This window comes from Bombina bombina, unplaced genomic scaffold (genome assembly GCF_027579735.1).
Source record: "Bombina bombina isolate aBomBom1 unplaced genomic scaffold, aBomBom1.pri scaffold_1472, whole genome shotgun sequence".
In the NCBI taxonomy this organism is placed as follows: domain Eukaryota; kingdom Metazoa; phylum Chordata; class Amphibia; order Anura; family Bombinatoridae; genus Bombina; species Bombina bombina.
This window is the reverse complement of record NW_026510692.1, coordinates 18,006-37,743: the sequence shown is the minus strand read 5'-3', so window position 1 is coordinate 37,743 and position 19,738 is coordinate 18,006. Positions and strand designations below refer to the sequence as shown.

The 19,738-nt window shown below is 43.0% G+C and overlaps 1 protein-coding gene across 1 annotated transcript in view; it reads right to left on the bottom strand.

The window, feature by feature from the left end:
- Positions 1-472: 472 nt before the first annotated feature.
- LOC128643320 (protein mono-ADP-ribosyltransferase PARP10-like) overlaps positions 473-19,738 on the bottom strand; it is a 28,456-nt gene continuing 9,190 nt past the window's right edge. Inside the window, exon 2 of the mRNA XM_053696255.1 lies at positions 473-1,237. Within this exon, the coding sequence (XP_053552230.1) occupies positions 927-1,237 (311 nt within the window). The 3' untranslated portion in view covers positions 473-926. The remainder of the gene's footprint in view (positions 1,238-19,738) is intronic.

Below are 19,738 nucleotides of genomic sequence, written 5' to 3'. Positions count from 1 at the left end.
AGATACATGAGCATGAGTGTACCAGATACATGAGCATGAGTGTACCAGATACATGAGCATGAGTGTACCAGATACATGAGCATGAGTGTACCAGATACAGGAGCATGAGTGTACCAGATACATGAGCATAAGTGTACCAGATACATGAGCATGAGTGTACCAGATACATGAGCATGAGTGTACCAGATACAGGAGCATGAGTGTACCAGACACATGGCCATGAGTGTACCAGATACAGGAGCATGAGTGTACCAGATACATGAGCATGAGTGTACCAGATACAGGAGCATGAGTGTACCAGACACATGGCCATGAGTGTACCAGACACATGGCCATGAGTGTACCAGATACATGAGCATGAGTGTACCAGACACATGGCCATGAGTGTACCAGATACATGACCATGAGTGTACCAGATACATGACCATGAGTGTACCAGATACAGGAGCATGAGTGTACCAGATACAGGAGCATGAGTGTACCAGACACATGGCCATGAGTGTACCAGACACATGGCCATGAGTGTACCAGATACATGAGCATGAGTGTACCAGATACATGAGCATGAGTGTACCAGATACATGAGCATGAGTGTACCAGATACATGAGCATGACTGTTTGTACAGGTGACATAAGTCCTTGCTGTCTGTCTATATACAGTTAGCTGGACAACTGAGAAGTACCAGCCTGTTCTTCTAGCACCATTGGGTGCACTATACTTGTGAGTAGCCACTTGTTACATGCACATTACCAGTGATGGAACTAGGCAATTTTGGCATCTGTGTTTTCCCTTTTTCAGATAACCCACACCATCAGGATTCTGACCATCCTCTGAGGTTGCCTTTCTATCAGGATTCTTTATGGACTTATTTAGTTTGTTTTGGTTTAATGTCTGTTTTTTCCATTTTCTATTACATTTCATTTGGTTAAGAGCGACCCCTAAAGGAGTTTTGTATATGTACATTTATTCCTTTTTTGTCCATTGCAGTTTGTTTACCTGTTTCACTAAGGGGCTCCTGGAAGATGACAAGGGCTGTTGTCCCATCTGTAGAGCGCTGAATACAGAACTTCTCTCTCTCACTCACATTCTCAACATAGATCTCCAGCAAAACATCACTGGTATTTGGATTCAGCCCACACAGAGCTAATTTGCCAGGATCCCAGGGGGCGGGTCTGCGCAAGTGCAAAATAACCGTGCTTACTTTGTGCTCTGACTTAGATAGAACTCGCTCAGCATCTGAAAAATAAATATAAAGGGTCTGTCACATAACTAATATAAAAACCCGCCTCTAATGATAACTTAAATTATGCTTACCAGAGTCCACAGCTGCATTCATTACTTTTGGGAATTAAGAACCTGGCCACCAGGAGGAGACAAAGACACTCCAGCCAAAGGCTTAAATACCTCTCCCACTTCCCTCATCCCCCAGTTATTCTGCCAAGGAAACAAGGAACAGTAGAAGAAATATCAGGGTGAAAAGGTGCCAGAAGAACAAAAATTTACGGCCGCCCCATATAAGCCAACACACAATTGAATAAGCATAAGCGGCTATAAGCCAACACGCAATTGAATAAGCATAAGCGGCTATAAGCCAACACACAATTGAATAAGCATAAGCGACTATAAGCCAACACACAATTGAATAAGCATAAGCGGCTATAAGCCAACACGCAATTGAATAAGCATAAGCGGCTATAAGCCAACACGCAACTGAATAAGCATAAGCGGCTATAAGCCAACACACAATTGAATAAGCATAAGCGACTATAAGCCAACACGCAATTGAATAAGCATAAGCGGCTATAAGCCAACAAGCAATTGAATAAGCATAAGCGGCTATAAGCCAACATGCAATTGAATAAGCATAAGCGGCTATAAGCCAACACACAATTGAATAAGCATAAGCGGCTATAAGCCAACACGCAATTGAATAAGCATAAGCGGCTATAAGCCAACACACAATTGAATAAGCATAAGCGGCTATAAGCCAAAACGCAGTTGAATAAGCATAAGCGGCTATAAGCCAACACACAATTGAATAAGCATAAGTGGCTATAAGCCAACACACAATTGAATAAGCATAAGCGGCTATAAGCCAACACGCAATTGAATAAGCATAAGCGGCTATAAGCCAACACGCAATTGAATAAGCATAAGCGGCTATAAGCCAACACGCAATTGAATAAGCATAAGCGGCTATAAGCCAACAAGCAATTGAATAAGCATAAGCGGCTATAAGCCAACACGCAATTGAATAAGCATAAGCGGCTATAAGCCAACACGCAATTGAATAAGCATAAGCGGCTATAAGCCAACATGCAATTGAATAAGCATAAGCGGCTATAAGGCAACACACAATTGAATAAGCATAAGCGGTTATAAGCCAACACACAATTGAATAAGCATAAGCGGCTATAAGCCAACACACAATTGAATAAGCATAAGCGACTATAAGCCAACATGCAATTGAATAAGCACAAGCGGCTATAAGCCAACACACAATTGAATAAGCATAAGCGGCTATAAGCCAACATGCAATTGAATAAGCATAAGCGACTATAAGCCAACATGCAATTGAATAAGCATAAGCGACTATAAGCCAACACACAATTGAATAAGCATAAGCGGCTATAAGCCAACACGCAATTGAATAAGCATAAGCGGCTATAAGCCAACAAGCAATTGAATAAGCATAAGCGGCTATAAGCCAACACGCAATTGAATAAGCATAAGCGGCTATAAGCCAACATGCAATTGAATAAGCATAAGCGGCTATAAGGCAACACACAATTGAATAAGCATAAGCGGCTATAAGCCAACACACAATTGAATAAGCATAAGAGGCTATAAGCCAACACACAATTGAATAAGCATAAGCGACTATAAGCCAACATGCAATTGAATAAGCACAAGCGGCTATAAGCCAACACACAATTGAATAAGCATAAGCGGCTATAAGCCAACATGCAATTGAATAAGCATAAGCGACTATAAGCCAACATGCAATTGAATAAGCATAAGCGACTATAAGCCAACATGCAATTGAATAAGCATAAGCGGCTATAAGCCAACACACAATTGAATAAGCATAAGCGGCTATAAGCTAACACACAATTGAATAAGCATAAGCGGCTATAAGCCAACACACAATTGAATAAGCATAAGCGGCTATAAGCCAACACACAATTGAATAAGCATAAGCGACTATAAGCCAACATGCAATTGAATAAGCATAAGCGGCTATAAGCCAACACACAATTGAATAAGCATAAGCGACTATAAGCCAACATGCAATTGAATAAGCATAAGCGACTATAAGCCAACATGCAATTGAATAAGCACAAGCGGCTATAAGCCAACACACAATTGAATAAGCATAAGCGGCTATAAGCCAACACACAATTGAATAAGCACAAGCGGCTATAAGCCAACACACAATTGAATAAGCATAAGCGACTATAAGCCAACATGCAATTGAATAAGCATAAGCGGCTATAAGCCAACACACAATTGAATAAGCATAAGCGGCTATAAGCCAACACACAATTGAATAAGCATAAGCGGCTATAAGCCAACACACAATTGAATAAGCATAAGCGGCTATAAGCCAACACACAATTGAATAAGCATAAGCGACTATAAGCCAACATGCAATTGAATAAGCATAAGCGGCTATAAGCCAACACACAATTGAATAAGCATAAGCGACTATAAGCCAACATGCAATTGAATAAGCATAAGCGACTATAAGCCAACATGCAATTGAATAAGCACAAGCGGCTATAAGCCAACACACAATTGAATAAGCATAAGCGGCTATAAGCCAACACACAATTGAATAAGCACAAGCGGCTATAAGCCAACACACAATTGAATAAGCACAAGCGGCTATAAGCCAACACGCAATTGAATAAGCATAAGCGACTATAAGCCAACATGCAATTGAATAAGCACAAGCGGCTATAAGCCAACAAGCAATTGAATAAGGACTGTGTTAAAATACTGATGCGAGAGTGGGGACAGTTATGAACCGGATATATTCTTAACAGAGGAATCCAATGTTAGGGGTCATGACAATTATACTCAAAAGTACTAAACAATACAAAGCATTGCAGGCAGAATAATCATTTATTACAAAGTAACCAACACTGTCACAGTATCAATACAATGTGCGGAACTTAACGCATAAGATATATAGATCATTACTAATAGTAACCAAAGCAATAGTAAATGTTTCAAAACAATACAATATATTTTGCTTGTACAAACATATACTGACATTAGTATTGTGGCCAAATACCATAATTGTTAAGAAATCCCCACTTAAACACAACATGGCTCAGTATCAATACCAAATCCCATTGATACACTGCAGGACTTATATGGTTAAGCATTAATGTATTGGTCATCACCTACACAAATTTGAATAAAAAGGAAATTTATGCTTACCTGATAAATTTATTTATTTTACGATATGATGAGTGCACGGATTTCATTCTTACTTATGGGATATCACCTCCTGGTCAGCAGGAGGAGGCAAAGAGCACCACAGCAGAGCTGTATATATAGCTCCTCCCCTCCCTCCCACTCCAGTAATTCGACCGAAGTTAGGAAGAGAAAGGAAAAGCCAAGGTGCAGAGGTGACTGAAGTTTAACAAAAATAAAGACCTGTCTTAGAAATGACAGGGTGGGCCGTGGATTTGTCATATCGTAAAAGAAATACATTTATCAAGTAAGCATAAATTTCCTTTTCTTTTACAAGATATGACGAGTCCATGGATTTCATCCTTACATATGGGATACAATACCAAAGCTATAGGACACGGATAAAAGGGAGGGACAAGACAGGAACCTAAACGGAAGGCACCACTGTTTGAAGAACCTTTCTCCCAAAAACAGCCTCAGACGAGGCAAAAGTATCAAATTTGTAAAATTTGGAAAACGTGTGAAGAGAGGACCAAGTTGCAGCCTTGCAAATTTGTTCTACAGAAGCTTCATTTTTAAATGCCCATGAGGAAGCCACAGTCCTAGTAGAATGAGCCGTAATTCTTTCAGGAGGCTGCTGTCCAGCAGTCTCGTATGCAAAACGGATGATACTCTTCAGCCAAAAAGAAAGAGAGGTAGCCGTAGCTTTCTGGCCCCTACGTTTTCCAGAGAAAACAACAATTAATGAACATGATTGACGAAATTCTTTAGTCGCCTGCAAGTAAAACTTCAGGGCACGGACCACATCCAAGTTATGTAACAGACACTCCTTCTTAGAAGAAGGATTAGGACACAATGAAGGAACAATAATTTCCTGATTAATATTTTTGTTGGAAACAACCTTAGGAAGAAAACCATGTTTGGTACGTAACACTACCTTATCAGAATGAAAAATAAGGTAAGGAGAATCACATTGTAATGCTGAATGCTCAGAAACTCTCAGAGCAGAAGAAATAGAAACCAAAATTAAAACTTTCCAAGAGAACAATGTAATATCTATGGAATGCATAGGTTCAAACGGAACCCCTTGAAGAACCTTAAGAACTAAATTCAAACTCCAAGGAGGAGCAATAGGTCTAAACACAGGCCTGATTCTAGTCAGAGCCTGACAAAAAGATTGAACATCCGGAATATCTGCCAGACGTTTGTGTAGCAGAATAGATAAAGCAGAAATCTGTCCCTTTAAGGAACTTGCTGATAACCCTTTCTCCAATCCTTCTTGGAGAAAAGATAAAATCCTAGGAATCAAAATCTTACTCCAAGAGTAGCCCTTGGATTCGCACTAATAAATAAATTTACGCCATATCTTATGGGAAATCTTTCTAGTAACAGGCTTAGGTGCCTGGATCAAGGTATCAATGACCGAATCAGAGAACCCTCGCTTAGATAAAATCAAGCGTTCAATCTCTAAGCAGTCAACTGCAGAGAAACTAGATTTGGATGATGGAAGGGTCCCTGAATGAGAAGGTCCTGCCTCAATGGAAGCTTCCACGGTGGCAGAGAGGGCATGTCCACCAGATCTGCATACCAAGTCCTGCGAGGCCACGCAGGAGCGATGAGAATCACTGAAGCCCTTTCCTGTTTGATCTGAGCAATCACCCGAGGAAGGAGAGCAAACGGTGGAAACACATAAGCTAGGTTGAACGACCAAGGCACTGCCAAGGCATCTATCAGTTCGGCCTGAGGATCCCTGGACCTGGATCCGTATCTCAGGAGCTTGGCATTCTGACGAGATGCCATAAGATCCAGCTCCAGTCTGCCCCATCTGAGAATCAGGGTGGCAAAGACCTCCGGATGGAGTTCCCATTCCCCCGGATGAAACGTCTGTCTGCTCAAAAAATCAGCTTCCCAATTGTCCACTCCTGGGATGTAGATTGCTGACAGATAACAAGAGTGAGCCTCCACCCACCGAATTATCTTTGATACTTCTGTCATCACTAAGGAACTCCTTATTCCTCCCTGATGATTGATGTAAGCCACAATCGTGATGTTGTCCGACTGAAATCGAATGAACTGGGCCGAAGCCAACTGAGGCCAAGCCTGAAGCGCATTGAATATTGCTCTCAACTCCAGAATATTGATGGGAAGTAGAGACTCCGACAGAGTCCACACACCCTGAGCCTTCAGGGAATTCCAGACTGCACCCCATCCTAGTAGACTAGCGTCCGTTGTCACTATCACCCATGAGGGTCTGCGGAAGCACGTCCCTTGGGACAGATGATCCGGTGACAACCACCAAAGAAGAGAGTCCCTTGTCTTCTGATCCAGATCTATCTGAGGAGACAAATTTGCATAATCTCCATTCCACTGTCTGAGCATGCTTAGTTGTAGAGGTCTGAGATGAAAACGAGCAAACAGAATGATGTCCATTGCCGCCACCATCAATCCAATTACCACCATGCATTGAGCCACTGATGGCCGAGGATTGGACTGAAGGGATCGGCATGTATTCAGAATCTTTAACTTTCTGACTGCCGTCAAAAAGATTTTCATAGATACAGAGTCTATCAGAGTTCCCAGGAAAGGAACCCTTGTCTGTGGAATTAGTGAACTCTTTCCCAGATTCACCTTCCACCCGTGAGTCCTTAGAAAGGATAGAACAATGTCAGTATGAGACTTTGTCAGCTGATAAGACGACGCCTGGATCAGGATATCGTCCAGATAAGGCGCCACTGCAATGCCCTGCGGCCTGAGAACCGCCAGCAGAGAACCTAGAACCTCTGTGAAGATCCTGGGTGCCGTGGCCAGCCCGAAAAGAAGAGCCACGAAATGAAAATGTTTGTCCAGAAAGGCAAACCTTAGGAACTGGTGATGATCTCTGTGGATAGGAATATGAAGATATGCATCCTTTAAATCCACGGTAGTCATATATTGACCCTCCTGGATCAATGGAAGAATTGTCCGAATAGTCTCCATCTTGAAGGATGGGACTCTGAGAAACTTGTTTAGACTCTTGAGATCTAAAATGGGTCGGAACGTTCCCTCTTTTTTGGGAACCACAAAAAGGTTTGAGTAAAACCCCTGCCCCTGTTCCTGTGTTGGAACGGGACAAATAACTCCCATAGTTGAGAGGTCTTTTACACAACGTAAGAACGCCTCTCTTTTTATCTGGTCTACAGACAATCGTGTAAGAAGAAACCTTCCTCTTGGGAAGAAATTTTTTAACTCCAACTGATACCCTTGAGACATGATTTCTAATGTCTAAGGATCTTGAACGTCTCTTATCCAAGCCTGGACAAAGAGAGAAAGCCTGCCCCCTACTAGATCCGGTCCCGGATGGGGGGCGCCCCTTCATGCTGTCTTGGGAGCAGCAGTGGGCTTCTTGGGCAGTTTACCCTTGTTCCAAGCCTGGTTGGGTCTCCAGGTGGGCTTGGCTTGTGTATAATTCCCTTCCTGTTTAGCGGAAGAGGAAGGGGGGATTCCTTTGAAATTACGAAAGGAACGAAAATTACTGTCGTGTCTGTTTAGATGTTTTGTCCTGAGGGAGGAGATGACCCTTACCTCCCGTAATGTCAGAAATGATTTCTTTCAAATCAGGCCCGAATAGGGTCTTTCCCTTGAAAGGAAAAGCCAACAGCTTAGATTTAGAGGACACATCCGCAGACCAAGATTTTAACCATAAAGCTCTTTGTGCTAAGATGGAGAATCCCGAACTCTTAGCAGCTAATCTGGTTATCTGAAAGGAAGCATCCGTAATAAAATAATTAGCCAGCTTCAGCGCCTTAATTCTGTCCTGTATTTACTCTAAAGAGGTCTCAGTTCTAAGAGACTCTTCTAGAGCATCAAACAAAAAAGCAGCCGCAGTCGTGACTGTTACAATGCAGGCTGCCGGTTGCAATAAAAACCCCTGATGAATATAGAGTTTTTTGAGAAGACCCTCCAACTTCTTATCCATGGGATCTTTAAAAGCACAACTGTCCTTGATAGGGATAGTCGTACGCTTCGCCAAGGTAGACATAGCTCCCTCCACCTTAGGGACCGTCTGACAAGAGTCCCGAACAGTGTCAGCTATAGGGTACATTTTCTTAAAAATAGGGGAAGGGGAGAACGGGATACCTGGTCTTTCCCATTCCCTAGCAATAATCTCCGAGATTCTCTTAGGAACCGGAAAAACATCGGAATAAGAAGGGACCTCTAAGTATTTGTCCATTTTACTCAATTTCTCTGGTGGGACCACAATAGAGTCACAGTCGTCCAGAGTCACCAAAACCTCTCGTAGTAAAAGCCGGAGGTGTTCAAGCATAAATCTGAAGGACATGACGTCCGAATCTGTCGGGGGTAATGCACTTCCTGAGTCAGACAGTTCCCCCTCAGACAGGGCCTCCCTACCCCCCAATTCTGAGCCCTGGGAAGGTATATCGGAGATGGCCATTAATGCATCAGAAGTCGCAGGAACCACGTGGGTCTCTGACCTGCTGCTTTTGCCTTGTAACACTGGCAACTTAGATAAAACTTCTGTAAGAGTGGATGACATAACTGTAGCCATATCCTGCAGAGTGAATGAAGTGGACGCGGTTGAGGAACACGGCGTCGCTTGGGTGGGCGTTAAAGGTTGTGACGCTTGGGGAGAAAGTTGCGGCATACCCTGTGTCTCAGCAGTCTGAAAAGCATCCTTAGACATACTTGCATTAAAGAAAATTTGTTCTTTACATTGTAAAGCCCTCTCAGTACATGAGGGACAAAAAGTAATAGGGGGTTCCACATTGGCATCTAAACACATAGAACAGGTACTTTCCTGAAGATCAGTCATGATAAACAAACCAGCAATGGCAATATTGGTCGTTTTAATGTGAGTAAAAACAAACACCCTTAGTAATTTTGATGTACTGTGCTTTTAAAAAATAAAACGTATACTTTTTTCTTTTTTTTACTGCGCCGCAATAATATGTAATAAGGCAACCACAGAACTATCTTTAAAATTGTCCAGTATGGTATATAGACAAATTAAGTGAATTTAAGCACCAGCACCTCGCCACAGCTCTGCTGTGGCGCCTACCTGCTCCCACGAGTCCTGATAGACCTTCGAGAGCAGTGCTCTCAAGACCGCTTAAGTAATTTATTAACACAAGCTGTCTTAGGTCACCACGGAGCTCTGAGAACCTCTTCCACTAGTCAGGATCCGGATAGCAAGTGCGCGTCTCAGCACGCGAAAGTCCCGCCCATCGTGGGCGGAATCAGCCCTGAATAACGATCCTCATAAGAACCGCATGGGAAAAAATGGCGGATCACCGATCTGACCGAAGCCATGCAAATATAAGCCAAATGTGCCCCCACAAATAAAAAACGCTCTCTAGTTCCCATTAATTTTCAAACGTTAATGCAGAACACTTAGCTGCCACACACTCCCTGCATCATAGCCCTGATCACATCCAACTGAATAAACATTTATTAGGGTCCTGATAGCGCCTGCTAAGTTTTACCTAATAAAATAGGGGATACCTATGCACACTACTCTTACCCTGTGCAAATTGATTACCCCCTTCCCGGTATAGGAAATCAGCACCAGTCCTTTCTGAGATACTACAGTCTCCCCAGAAGTAAATGACTGTACATACCTTAATACTGAACGCAGTATGAGGCTGTCCCACACAAGGAAGATGTTCTTTTCCTCACCCCCATCAGCTCTGGGTGGACAAAACAGGGTCTTAGATAATATCTGCTAAGACCATCAGCAGGGCAGCAAACCATATGGGAGCTTGAATTGGAATGACAGTCTCCCCAGTCCGTTGCTTAAAGCCAATTGCTCCAGCCCTGAGCAAAATAGTACACACCGGTACCATTTAAAAATAATAAACACTTGAATGAAGAATCTTAACTAACACCTCACTTTACCTCTTCCTATCACTAACACAGGCAAATAGAATGACTGGAGTGGGAGGGAGGGGAGGAGCTATATATACAGCTCTGCTGTGGTGCTCTTTGCCTCCTCCTGCTGACCAGGAGGTGATATCCCATAAGTAAGGATGAAATCTGTGGACTCGTCATATCTTGTAAAAGTGCTTTTATATTTGTAAGGTTAACTGAGTAATTTATTTACAACACTACCTCAAAGAGAGTGTTACAATATACATTGCAAGTGATTCCCATATACAGCGTGACACAATCTGACCTCTAGACAATCAAATATGGGACAGATTGTGTTAATTAGTCACTAGATCTGCATCAGCTCGCTAGTTCTCTCAAACCTCTCCTCTCATCCATCACCTCCTTTTCCTGCCCTGACCAATCTATCTGCCAGTATAATTCCACCCTTACATCGGTCATTGACACTCTGGCCCCTCCAACCCTAGCTCAGAAACCACACTCTCATCCTCAGCCCTGGCATACTCCTCTGACACGATACCTACGCAGATGCTCCCGTACTTCTGAGCGACACTGGAGGAAATCTCGGAGTTCAGCTGACTTTCTTCACTGCAAGTTCATCCTGAACTCCTACTATTCTGCCCTTAATCTTTATAAGCAACAATATTTTTCTAATCTCATCTCTACTCTTTCCTCTAACCCTAAACGTCTGTGCTCCACGTTCAACACTCTTCTCCGCACACCCCCCACCTCCTAATACCTCTCTCTCAGCTCAAGATTTTGCCAGCCACTTCAACAACAAAATTGACTCAATCAGAAGTGAAATCAGCTCTCAACATGCTTCCAATCTCTCACCCCCTCAAAAGCTCACAATCACCCAAAACCCAAATATCCAAAAATGCAGCTCTTTTGCCCCTGTTAACGAGGATGAAGTTTCTGCCCTTATACTGTCCTCCCACCTCACTACCTGTCTCCTCGACCCCATCCCCTCACAGCTACTCCCCTCCCTCTCTTCTACCTTCACCCCCATACTCACACACATTTTCTTCCCTCAGCACTGGTATATTTCCCTCATCTCTAAAACATGCACTGGTCACACCTATCCTCAAAAAAACTTCCCTCGATCCAACCTCCCCTTCCAACTACCGCCCTATTTCCCTACTCCCTCTTGCCTCTAAGCTCCTCGAAAAGCTAGTTTATGCACGTCTATCCCATTTCCTTACATTAAACTCTCTTCTTGACCCACTGCAATCTGGATTTCGTTCCCATCACTCTACAGAGACAGCAATTGTCAAGGTTACCAATGACCTACTTACAGCAAAATCCAAAGGCCACTTCTCTCTGCTTATCCTCCCTGACCTGTCTGCAGCCTTTGACACTGTTGACCACCCTCTTCTGCTCCAAACCCTCCAATCCTTCGGCATCTGTGACACAGCTCTCTCGTGGTTCTCTTCCTACCTGACTAACCATACATTTAGTGTAGCCTTCTCCGGATCATCATCTGCCCCGTTACCACTTTCTGTTGGGGTACCTCAAGGCTCTGTCCTTGGTCCCCTTCTCTTTTCAATCTACACGTCATCACTTGGTTCCTTTATAAAGTCCCATGGGTTTCAATACCATTTGTATGCCGATGACACCCAAATCTACCTCTCTGCACCAGACCTACCTCCTTCCTTACTAACCCGTGTCACTAACTGTCTGTCTCACATCTCATCTTGGATGTCCTCTCACTACCTTAAGCTAAATCTCTCCAAAACTGAACTCCTTATTTTTCCCCCTTCTTCCAATGTCTCCACCCCCAAAATTTCTATAACTATTGATAATTCAATCATTACCCTTATCCCGCACGCCAGATGTCTTGGAGTCACACTTGACTCAGATCTTTCCTTCACTCCTCACATTCAGTCCTTGGCTAAAGCCTGCCGCTTCCACCTTAAAAAACAGAATTTATGTTTACCTGATAAATTACTTTCTCCAACGGTGTGTCCGGTCCACGGCGTCATCCTTACTTGTGGGATATTCTCTTCCCCAACAGGAAATGGCAAAGAGCCCAGCAAAGCTGGTCACATGATCCCTCCTAGGCTCCGCCTTCCCCAGTCATTCGACCGACGTAAAGGAGGAATATTTGCATAGGAGAAATCATATGATACCGTGGTGACTGTAGTTAGAGAAATTAAATCATCAGACCTGATTAAAAAACCAGGGCGGGCCGTGGACCGGACACACCGTTGGAGAAAGTAATTTATCAGGTAAACATAAATTCTGTTTTCTCCAACATAGGTGTGTCCGGTCCACGGCGTCATCCTTACTTGTGGGAACCAATACCAAAGCTTTAGGACACGGATGATGGGAGGGAGCAAATCAGGTCACCTAGATGGAAGGCACCACGGTTTGCAAAACCTTTCTCCCAAAAATAGCCTCAGAAGAAGCAAAAGTATCAAATTTGTAAAATTTGGTAAAAGTGTGCAGTGAAGACCAAGTCGCTGCCTTACATATCTGATCAACAGAAGCCTCGTTCTTGAAGGCCCATGTGGAAGCCACAGCCCTAGTGGAATGAGCTGTGATTCTTTCAGGAGGCTGCCGTCCGGCAGTCTCATAAGCCAATCTGATGATGCTTTTAAGCCAAAAAGAGAGAGAGGTAGAAGTTGCTTTTTGACCTCTCCTTTTACCAGAATAAACAACAAACAAGGAAGAAGTTTGTCTGAAATCCTTTGTAGCCTCTAAATAGAATTTTAGAGCACGAACTACATCCAAATTGTGCAACAAACGTTCCTTCTTTGAAACTGGATTCGGACACAAAGAAGGCACAACTATCTCCTGGTTAATATTTTTGTTAGAAACAACTTTCGGAAGAAAACCAGGTTTAGTACGCAAAACCACCTTATCTGCATGGAACACCAGATAAGGAGGAGAACACTGCAGAGCAGATAACTCTGAAACTCTTCTAGCAGAAGAAATTGCAACCAAAAACAAAACTTTCCAAGATAATAATTTAATATCTACGGAATGTAAGGGTTCAAACGGAACCCCTTGAAGAACTGAAAGAACTAAATTGAGACTCCAAGGAGGAGTCAAAGGTTTGTAAACAGGCTTGATTCTAACCAGAGCCTGAACAAAAGCTTGAACATCTGGCACAGCCGCCAGCTTTTTGTGAAGTAAAACAGATAAAGCAGAAATCTGTCCCTTCAAAGAACTTGCAGATAATCCTTTCTCCAAACCCTCTTGTAGAAAGGATAGAATTTTAGGAATTTTTACCCTGTTCCATGGGAATCCTTTCGATTCGCACCAACAGATATATTTCTTCCATACTTTATGGTAAACTTTTCTAGTTACAGGCTTTCTAGCCTGAATAAGAGTATCGATGACAGAATCTGAGAACCCACGCTTTGATAAAATCAAGCGTTCAATCTCCAAGCAGTCAGTTGGAGTGATGCCAGATTCGGATGTTCGAACGGACCTTGAACAAGAAGGTCCCGTCTCAAAGGTAGCTTCCATGGTGGAGCCGATGACATATTCACCAGGTCTGCATACCAAGTTCTGCGTGGCCACACAGGAGCTATCAAGATCACCGAAGCCCTCTCTTGATTGATCCTGGCTACCAGCCTGGGAATGAGAGGAAACGGTGGGAACACATAAGCTAGGTTGAAGGTCCAGGGCGCTACTAGTGCATCTACTAGAGTCGCCTTGGGATCCCTGGATCTGGACCCGTAGCAAGGAACCTTGAAGTTCTGACGAGACGCCATCAGATCCATGTCTGGAATGCCCCATAATTGAGTTATTTGGGCAAAGATTTCCGGATGGAGTTCCCACTCCCCCGGATGAAATGTCTGACGACTCAGAAAATCCGCTTCCCAATTTTCCACTCCTGGGATGTGGATTGCAGACAAGTGGCAGGAGTGAAGCTCCGCCCATTGAATTACTTTGGTCACTTCTTCCATCGCCAGGGAACTCCTTGTTCCCCCTTGATGGTTGATATATGCAACAGTCGTCATGTTGTCTGATTGAAACCTTATGAATTTGGCCTTTGCTAATTGAGGCCAAGCCTTGAGAGCATTGAATATCGCTCTCAGTTCCAGAATGTTTATCGGGAGAAGAGATTCTTCCCGAGACCATAGACCCTGAGCCTTCAGGTGATTCCAGACCGCGCCCCAGCCCACCAGGCTGGCGTCGGTCGTTACAATGACCCACTCTGGTCTTCTGAAGCTCATCCCTTGGGACAGGTTGTCCAGGGTGAGCCACCAACCGAGTGAATCTCTGGTCCTCTGATCTACTTGGATCGTCGGGGACAAATCTGTATAATCCCCATTCCACTGTCTGAGCATGCACAGTTGTAATGGTCTTAGATGAATTCGCGCAAAAGGAACTATGTCCATTGCCGCAACCATCAAACCTATTACTTCCATGCACTGCGCTATGGAAGGAAGAAGAACAGAATGAAGTACTTGACAAGAGCTTAGAAGTTTTGATTTTCTGGCTTCTGTCAGAAAAATCTTCATTTCCAAGGAGTCTATTATTGTTCCCAAGAAGGGAACTCTTGTTGACAGAAATAGAGAACTTTTTTCTACGTTCACTTTCCACCTGTGAGATCTGAGAAAGGCTAGGACAATGTCCGTATGAGCCTTTGCTTGTGGTAGAGACGACGCTTGAATCAGTATGTCGTCCAAGTAGGGTACTACTGCAATGCCCCTTGGCCTTAGCACCGCTAGAAGGGACCCTAGTACCTTTGTGAAAATTCTTGGAGCAGTGACTAGTCCGAATGGAAGTGCCACAAACTGGTAATGCTTGTCCAGAAAGGCGAATCTTAGGAACCGATGATGTTCCTTGTGGATAGGAATATGTAGATACGCATCCTTTAAATCCACCGTGGTCATGAATTGACCTTCCTGGATGGTAGGATAGCTACCATCCAGGCTAATTGCAAAGTGGCGTCTAGGGTAAAAGAGTTAGCCAACTTAAGTGCTTGAACTCTGTCCATAACCTCCTCATAAGAGGATGCCTGATTGAGCGACTTTTCTAGTTCCTCGAACCAGAAACACGCTGCTGTAGTGACAGGAACAATGCATGAAATTGGTTGTAGAAGGTAACCTTGCTGAACAAACATCTTTTTAAGCAAACCCTCTAATTTTTTATCCATAGGATCTTTGAAAGCACAACTATCTTCTATAGGGATAGTGGTGCGTTTGTTTAGAGTAGAAACCGCCCCCTCGACCTTGGGGACTGTCTGCCATAAGTCCTTCCTGGGGTCGAGCATAGGAAATAATTTCTTAAATATAGGGGGAGGGACAAAAGGTATGCCGGGCCTTTCCCATTCTTTATTTACAATGTCCGCCACCCGCTTGGGTATAGGAAAAGCTTCGGGGGGCACCGGGACCTCTAGGAACCTGTCCATCTTACATAATTTCTCTGGAATGACCAAATTGTCACAATCATCCAGAGTAGATAACACCTCCTTAAGCAGAGCGCGGAGATGTTCCAATTTAAATTTAAATGTAATAACGTCAGGTTCAGCTTGTTGAGAAATTTTTCCTGAATCTGAAATTTCTCCCTCAGACAAAACCTCCCTAGCCCCTTCAGACTGGTGTAAGGGCATGACAGAACCATTATCATCAGCGTCCTCATGCTCTTCAGTATCTAAAACAGAGCAGTCGCGCTTTCGCTGATAAGTGGGCATTTTGGCTAAAATGTTTTTAATAGAATTATCCATTACAGCCGTTAATTGTTGCATAGTAAGGAGGATTGGCGCACTAGATGCACTAGGGACCTCCTGAGTGGGCAAGACTGGTGTAGACATAGAAGGAGATGATGCAGTACCATGCTTACTCCCCTCACTTAAGGAATCGTTTTGGGCAACATTACTATCAGTGGCATCATTGTCCCTACTTTGTTTGTCACATTTATCACATATATTTAAATGGAGAGGAACCTTGGCTTCCGAACATACAGAACATCGTCTATCTGATAGTTCAGACATGTTAATAGGCATAAACTTGATAACAAAGCACAAAAAACGTTTTAAAATAAAACCGTTACTGTCTCTTTAAATTTTAAACTGAACACACTTTTTTACTGAATATACGCAAAAGTATGAAGGAAATGTTCAAAATTCACCAAAATTTCACCACAGTGTCATAAAGCCTTAAAAGTATTGCACACCAAATTTGAAAGCTTTAACTCTTAAAATAACGGAACCGGAGCCGTTTTTATATTTAACCCCTATACAGTCCCTGGTATCTGCTTTGCTGAGACCCAACCAAGCCCAGAGGGGAATACGATACCAAATGACGCCTTCAATAAGCTTTTTCAGTGGACCTGAGCTTCTCACACATGCATCTGCATGCCTTGCTTCTCAAAAACAACTGCGCATTAGTGGCGCGAAAATGAGGCTCTGCCTATGACTAGAAAAGGCCCCCAGTGAAAAAGGTGTCCAATACAGTGCCTGCCGTTTTTTTAACAAAATTCCCAAGATTAAAATAACTCTCCAAAGTTATAAACCATTAAATATGCTTATAAAGTAATCGTTTTAGCCCAGAAAAATGTCTACCAGTCTTTAAAGCCCTTGTGAAGCCCTTTTATTCTTATATTGAAAATTAAGAAAATGGCTTACCGGATCCCATAGGGAAAATGACAGCTTCCAGCATTACCAAGTCTTGTTAGAAATGTGTCATACCTCAAGCAGCCAAAGTCTGCTCACTGTTTCCCCCAACTGAAGTTAATTCCTCTCAACAGTCCTGTGTGGAAACAGCCATCGATTTTAGTAACGGTTGCTAAAATCATTTTCCTCTTACAAACAGAAATCTTCATCTCTTTTCTGTTTCAGAGTAAATAGTACATACCAGCACTATTTTAAAATAACAAACTCTTGATAGAAGAATAAAAACTACATTTAAACACCAAAAAACTCTGAGCCATCTCCGTGGAGATGTTGCCTGTGCAACGGCAAAGAGAATGACTGGGGAAGGTGGAGCCTAGGAGGGATCATGTGACCAGCTTTGCTGGGCTCTTTGCCATTTCCTGTTGGGGAAGAGAATATCCCACAAGTAAGGATGACGCCGTGGACCGGACACACCTATGTTGGAGAAACATTGCTAAAATTAGAAATTTTCTTACAGATACAACCAAGATTTTAATCTACTCTCTCATCCTTTCCCGCCTCGACTACTGCAACTCCGTCTTTTCTGGTCTACCTAGCTGCCGCATAGCTCCCTTACAATTCATAAAGAATGCCTCTGCCAGGCTCATCTTCCTTACTCGTCACTCATCATCTGCTGCACCTCTCTGCCAATCCCTTCACTGGCTTCCTCTTGCCTCTAGGATTAAACATAAAATCCTCACCCTGACATATAAAGCTCTCAACTGCACTGCTCCCCCCTACATCTCAGAACTTGTCTCTAGATACTCTCCCTCCCGTCCCCTTCAATCAGCTCAGGATCTCCTCCTCTCTTGTTACTTCCTCACATTCACGTTTACAGGACTTCTCCAGACTGGCCCCCATCTTGTGGAATTCCCTGCCTCGCTCCATAAGACTCTCCCCTAGTTTTAACAGCTTCAAGCACTCCCTAAAAACTCTACCATTCAGGGATGCATACAACCAACACTAAAATTCCCTAACTCCATTGCTTTCCCCTTGAACCCCTTAGAATGTAAGCCTATGGGCCCAGCTGTTTACAGATCGCTTCATAAGAGCCGACTACAACAGTGAAACTCTTGGCAGGGCCCTCTACCCACTTGACCCCTACAAAAGCTATCCTGTACACCGACTGTTTACAGCGCTGCGGAATCTATTGGCGCTCTACAAATACCTGATAATAATAATTAATACCAATCCCCCAGTTATCTCAGCATACTCTTATGAGAACATATACCAATAGATGTATATGGTATAGGCGACAGATATAAGCACTTAATAAATATCATATACACAAACATAACAATTAGGTACAACCCTTTTCATTTTAAACCTATTTTTAATTTTAAGAATAAAGTTTTAATTGCCAATCGGTGAACCTGAGGTCATTTTACCTCACTTTTTTTTTTTACATCAATTCAGCCTAATATTGGAAAGTTATATCCTCTTTTTGGTGGAGTGCTAGTATGTGTTTATAGTTATACACTGTCAGGGAATAGGTGAGTGACATTATGTAATATATATATTTACATACATAAATATGATGTAGAGAAAAAATTAACTTGTATGTGAAAATCTGGCTAATGTAAGTCCAAGTTAAGTTCTGAAATCAGAAATGAACTCAGATCAGTTGCCAGTTGAATACACATAGGTTATCTGTAAAACACAATCAAAGAGAAGACAGTGGTCTCAAATGAAAAGAGATCACTTCAAAGATCACTGCCTGGAAATGTGTAATCAGATTTCCTATTAGATCACCTGAACCCCTGGTGGGAGGGAGCCCTAGGGTCTGAGCCAAGGAATTAATTAATTACCCCATGCTGAGTTCAAATATACAAAATTCAGAAATTGTGTCTCTGTTGAATATAGCAAAGAAAACAGAATTTATGCTTACCTGATAAATTACTTTCTCCAACGGTGTGTCCGGTCCACGGCGTCATCCTTACTTGTGGGATATTCTCTTCCCCAACAGGAAATGGCAAAGAGTCCCAGCAAAGCTGGTCACATGATCCCTCCTAGGCTCCGCCCACCCCAGTCATTCGACCGACGGACAGGAGGAAATATATATAGGAGAAATCATATGATACCGTGGTGACTGTAGTTAGAGAAAATAATTCATCAGACCTGATTAAAAAAACCAGGGCGGGCCGTGGACCGGACACACCGTTGGAGAAAGTAATTTATCAGGTAAGCATAAATTCTGTTTTCTCCAACATAGGTGTGTCCGGTCCACGGCGTCATCCTTACTTGTGGGAACCAATACCAAAGCTTTAGGACACGGATGAAGGGAGGGAGCAAATCAGGTCACCTAAACGGAAGGCACCACAGCTTGCCAAACCTTTCTCCCAAAAATAGCCTCCGAAGAAGCAAAAGTATCAAATTTGTAAAATTTGGCAAAAGTGTGCAGTGAAGACCAAGTCGCTGCCTTACATATCTGGTCAACAGAAGCCTCGTTCTTGAAGGCCCATGTGGAAGCCACAGCCCTAGTGGAGTGAGCTGTGATTCTTTCAGGAGGCTGCCGTCCGGCAGTCTCATAAGCCAATCGGATAATGCTTTTAAGCCAAAAGGAAAGAGAGGTAGAAGTCGCTTTTTGACCTCTCCTTTTACCAGAATAAACAACAAACAAGGAAGATGTTTGTCTGAAATCTTTAGTAGCCTCTAAATAAAATTTTAGAGCACGGACTACGTCCAAATTGTGTAACAAACGTTCCTTCTTTGAAACTGGATTCGGACACAAAGAAGGTACAACTATCTCCTGGTTAATATTTTTGTTGGAAACAACTTTCGGAAGAAAACCAGGCTTAGTACGCAAAACCACCTTATCT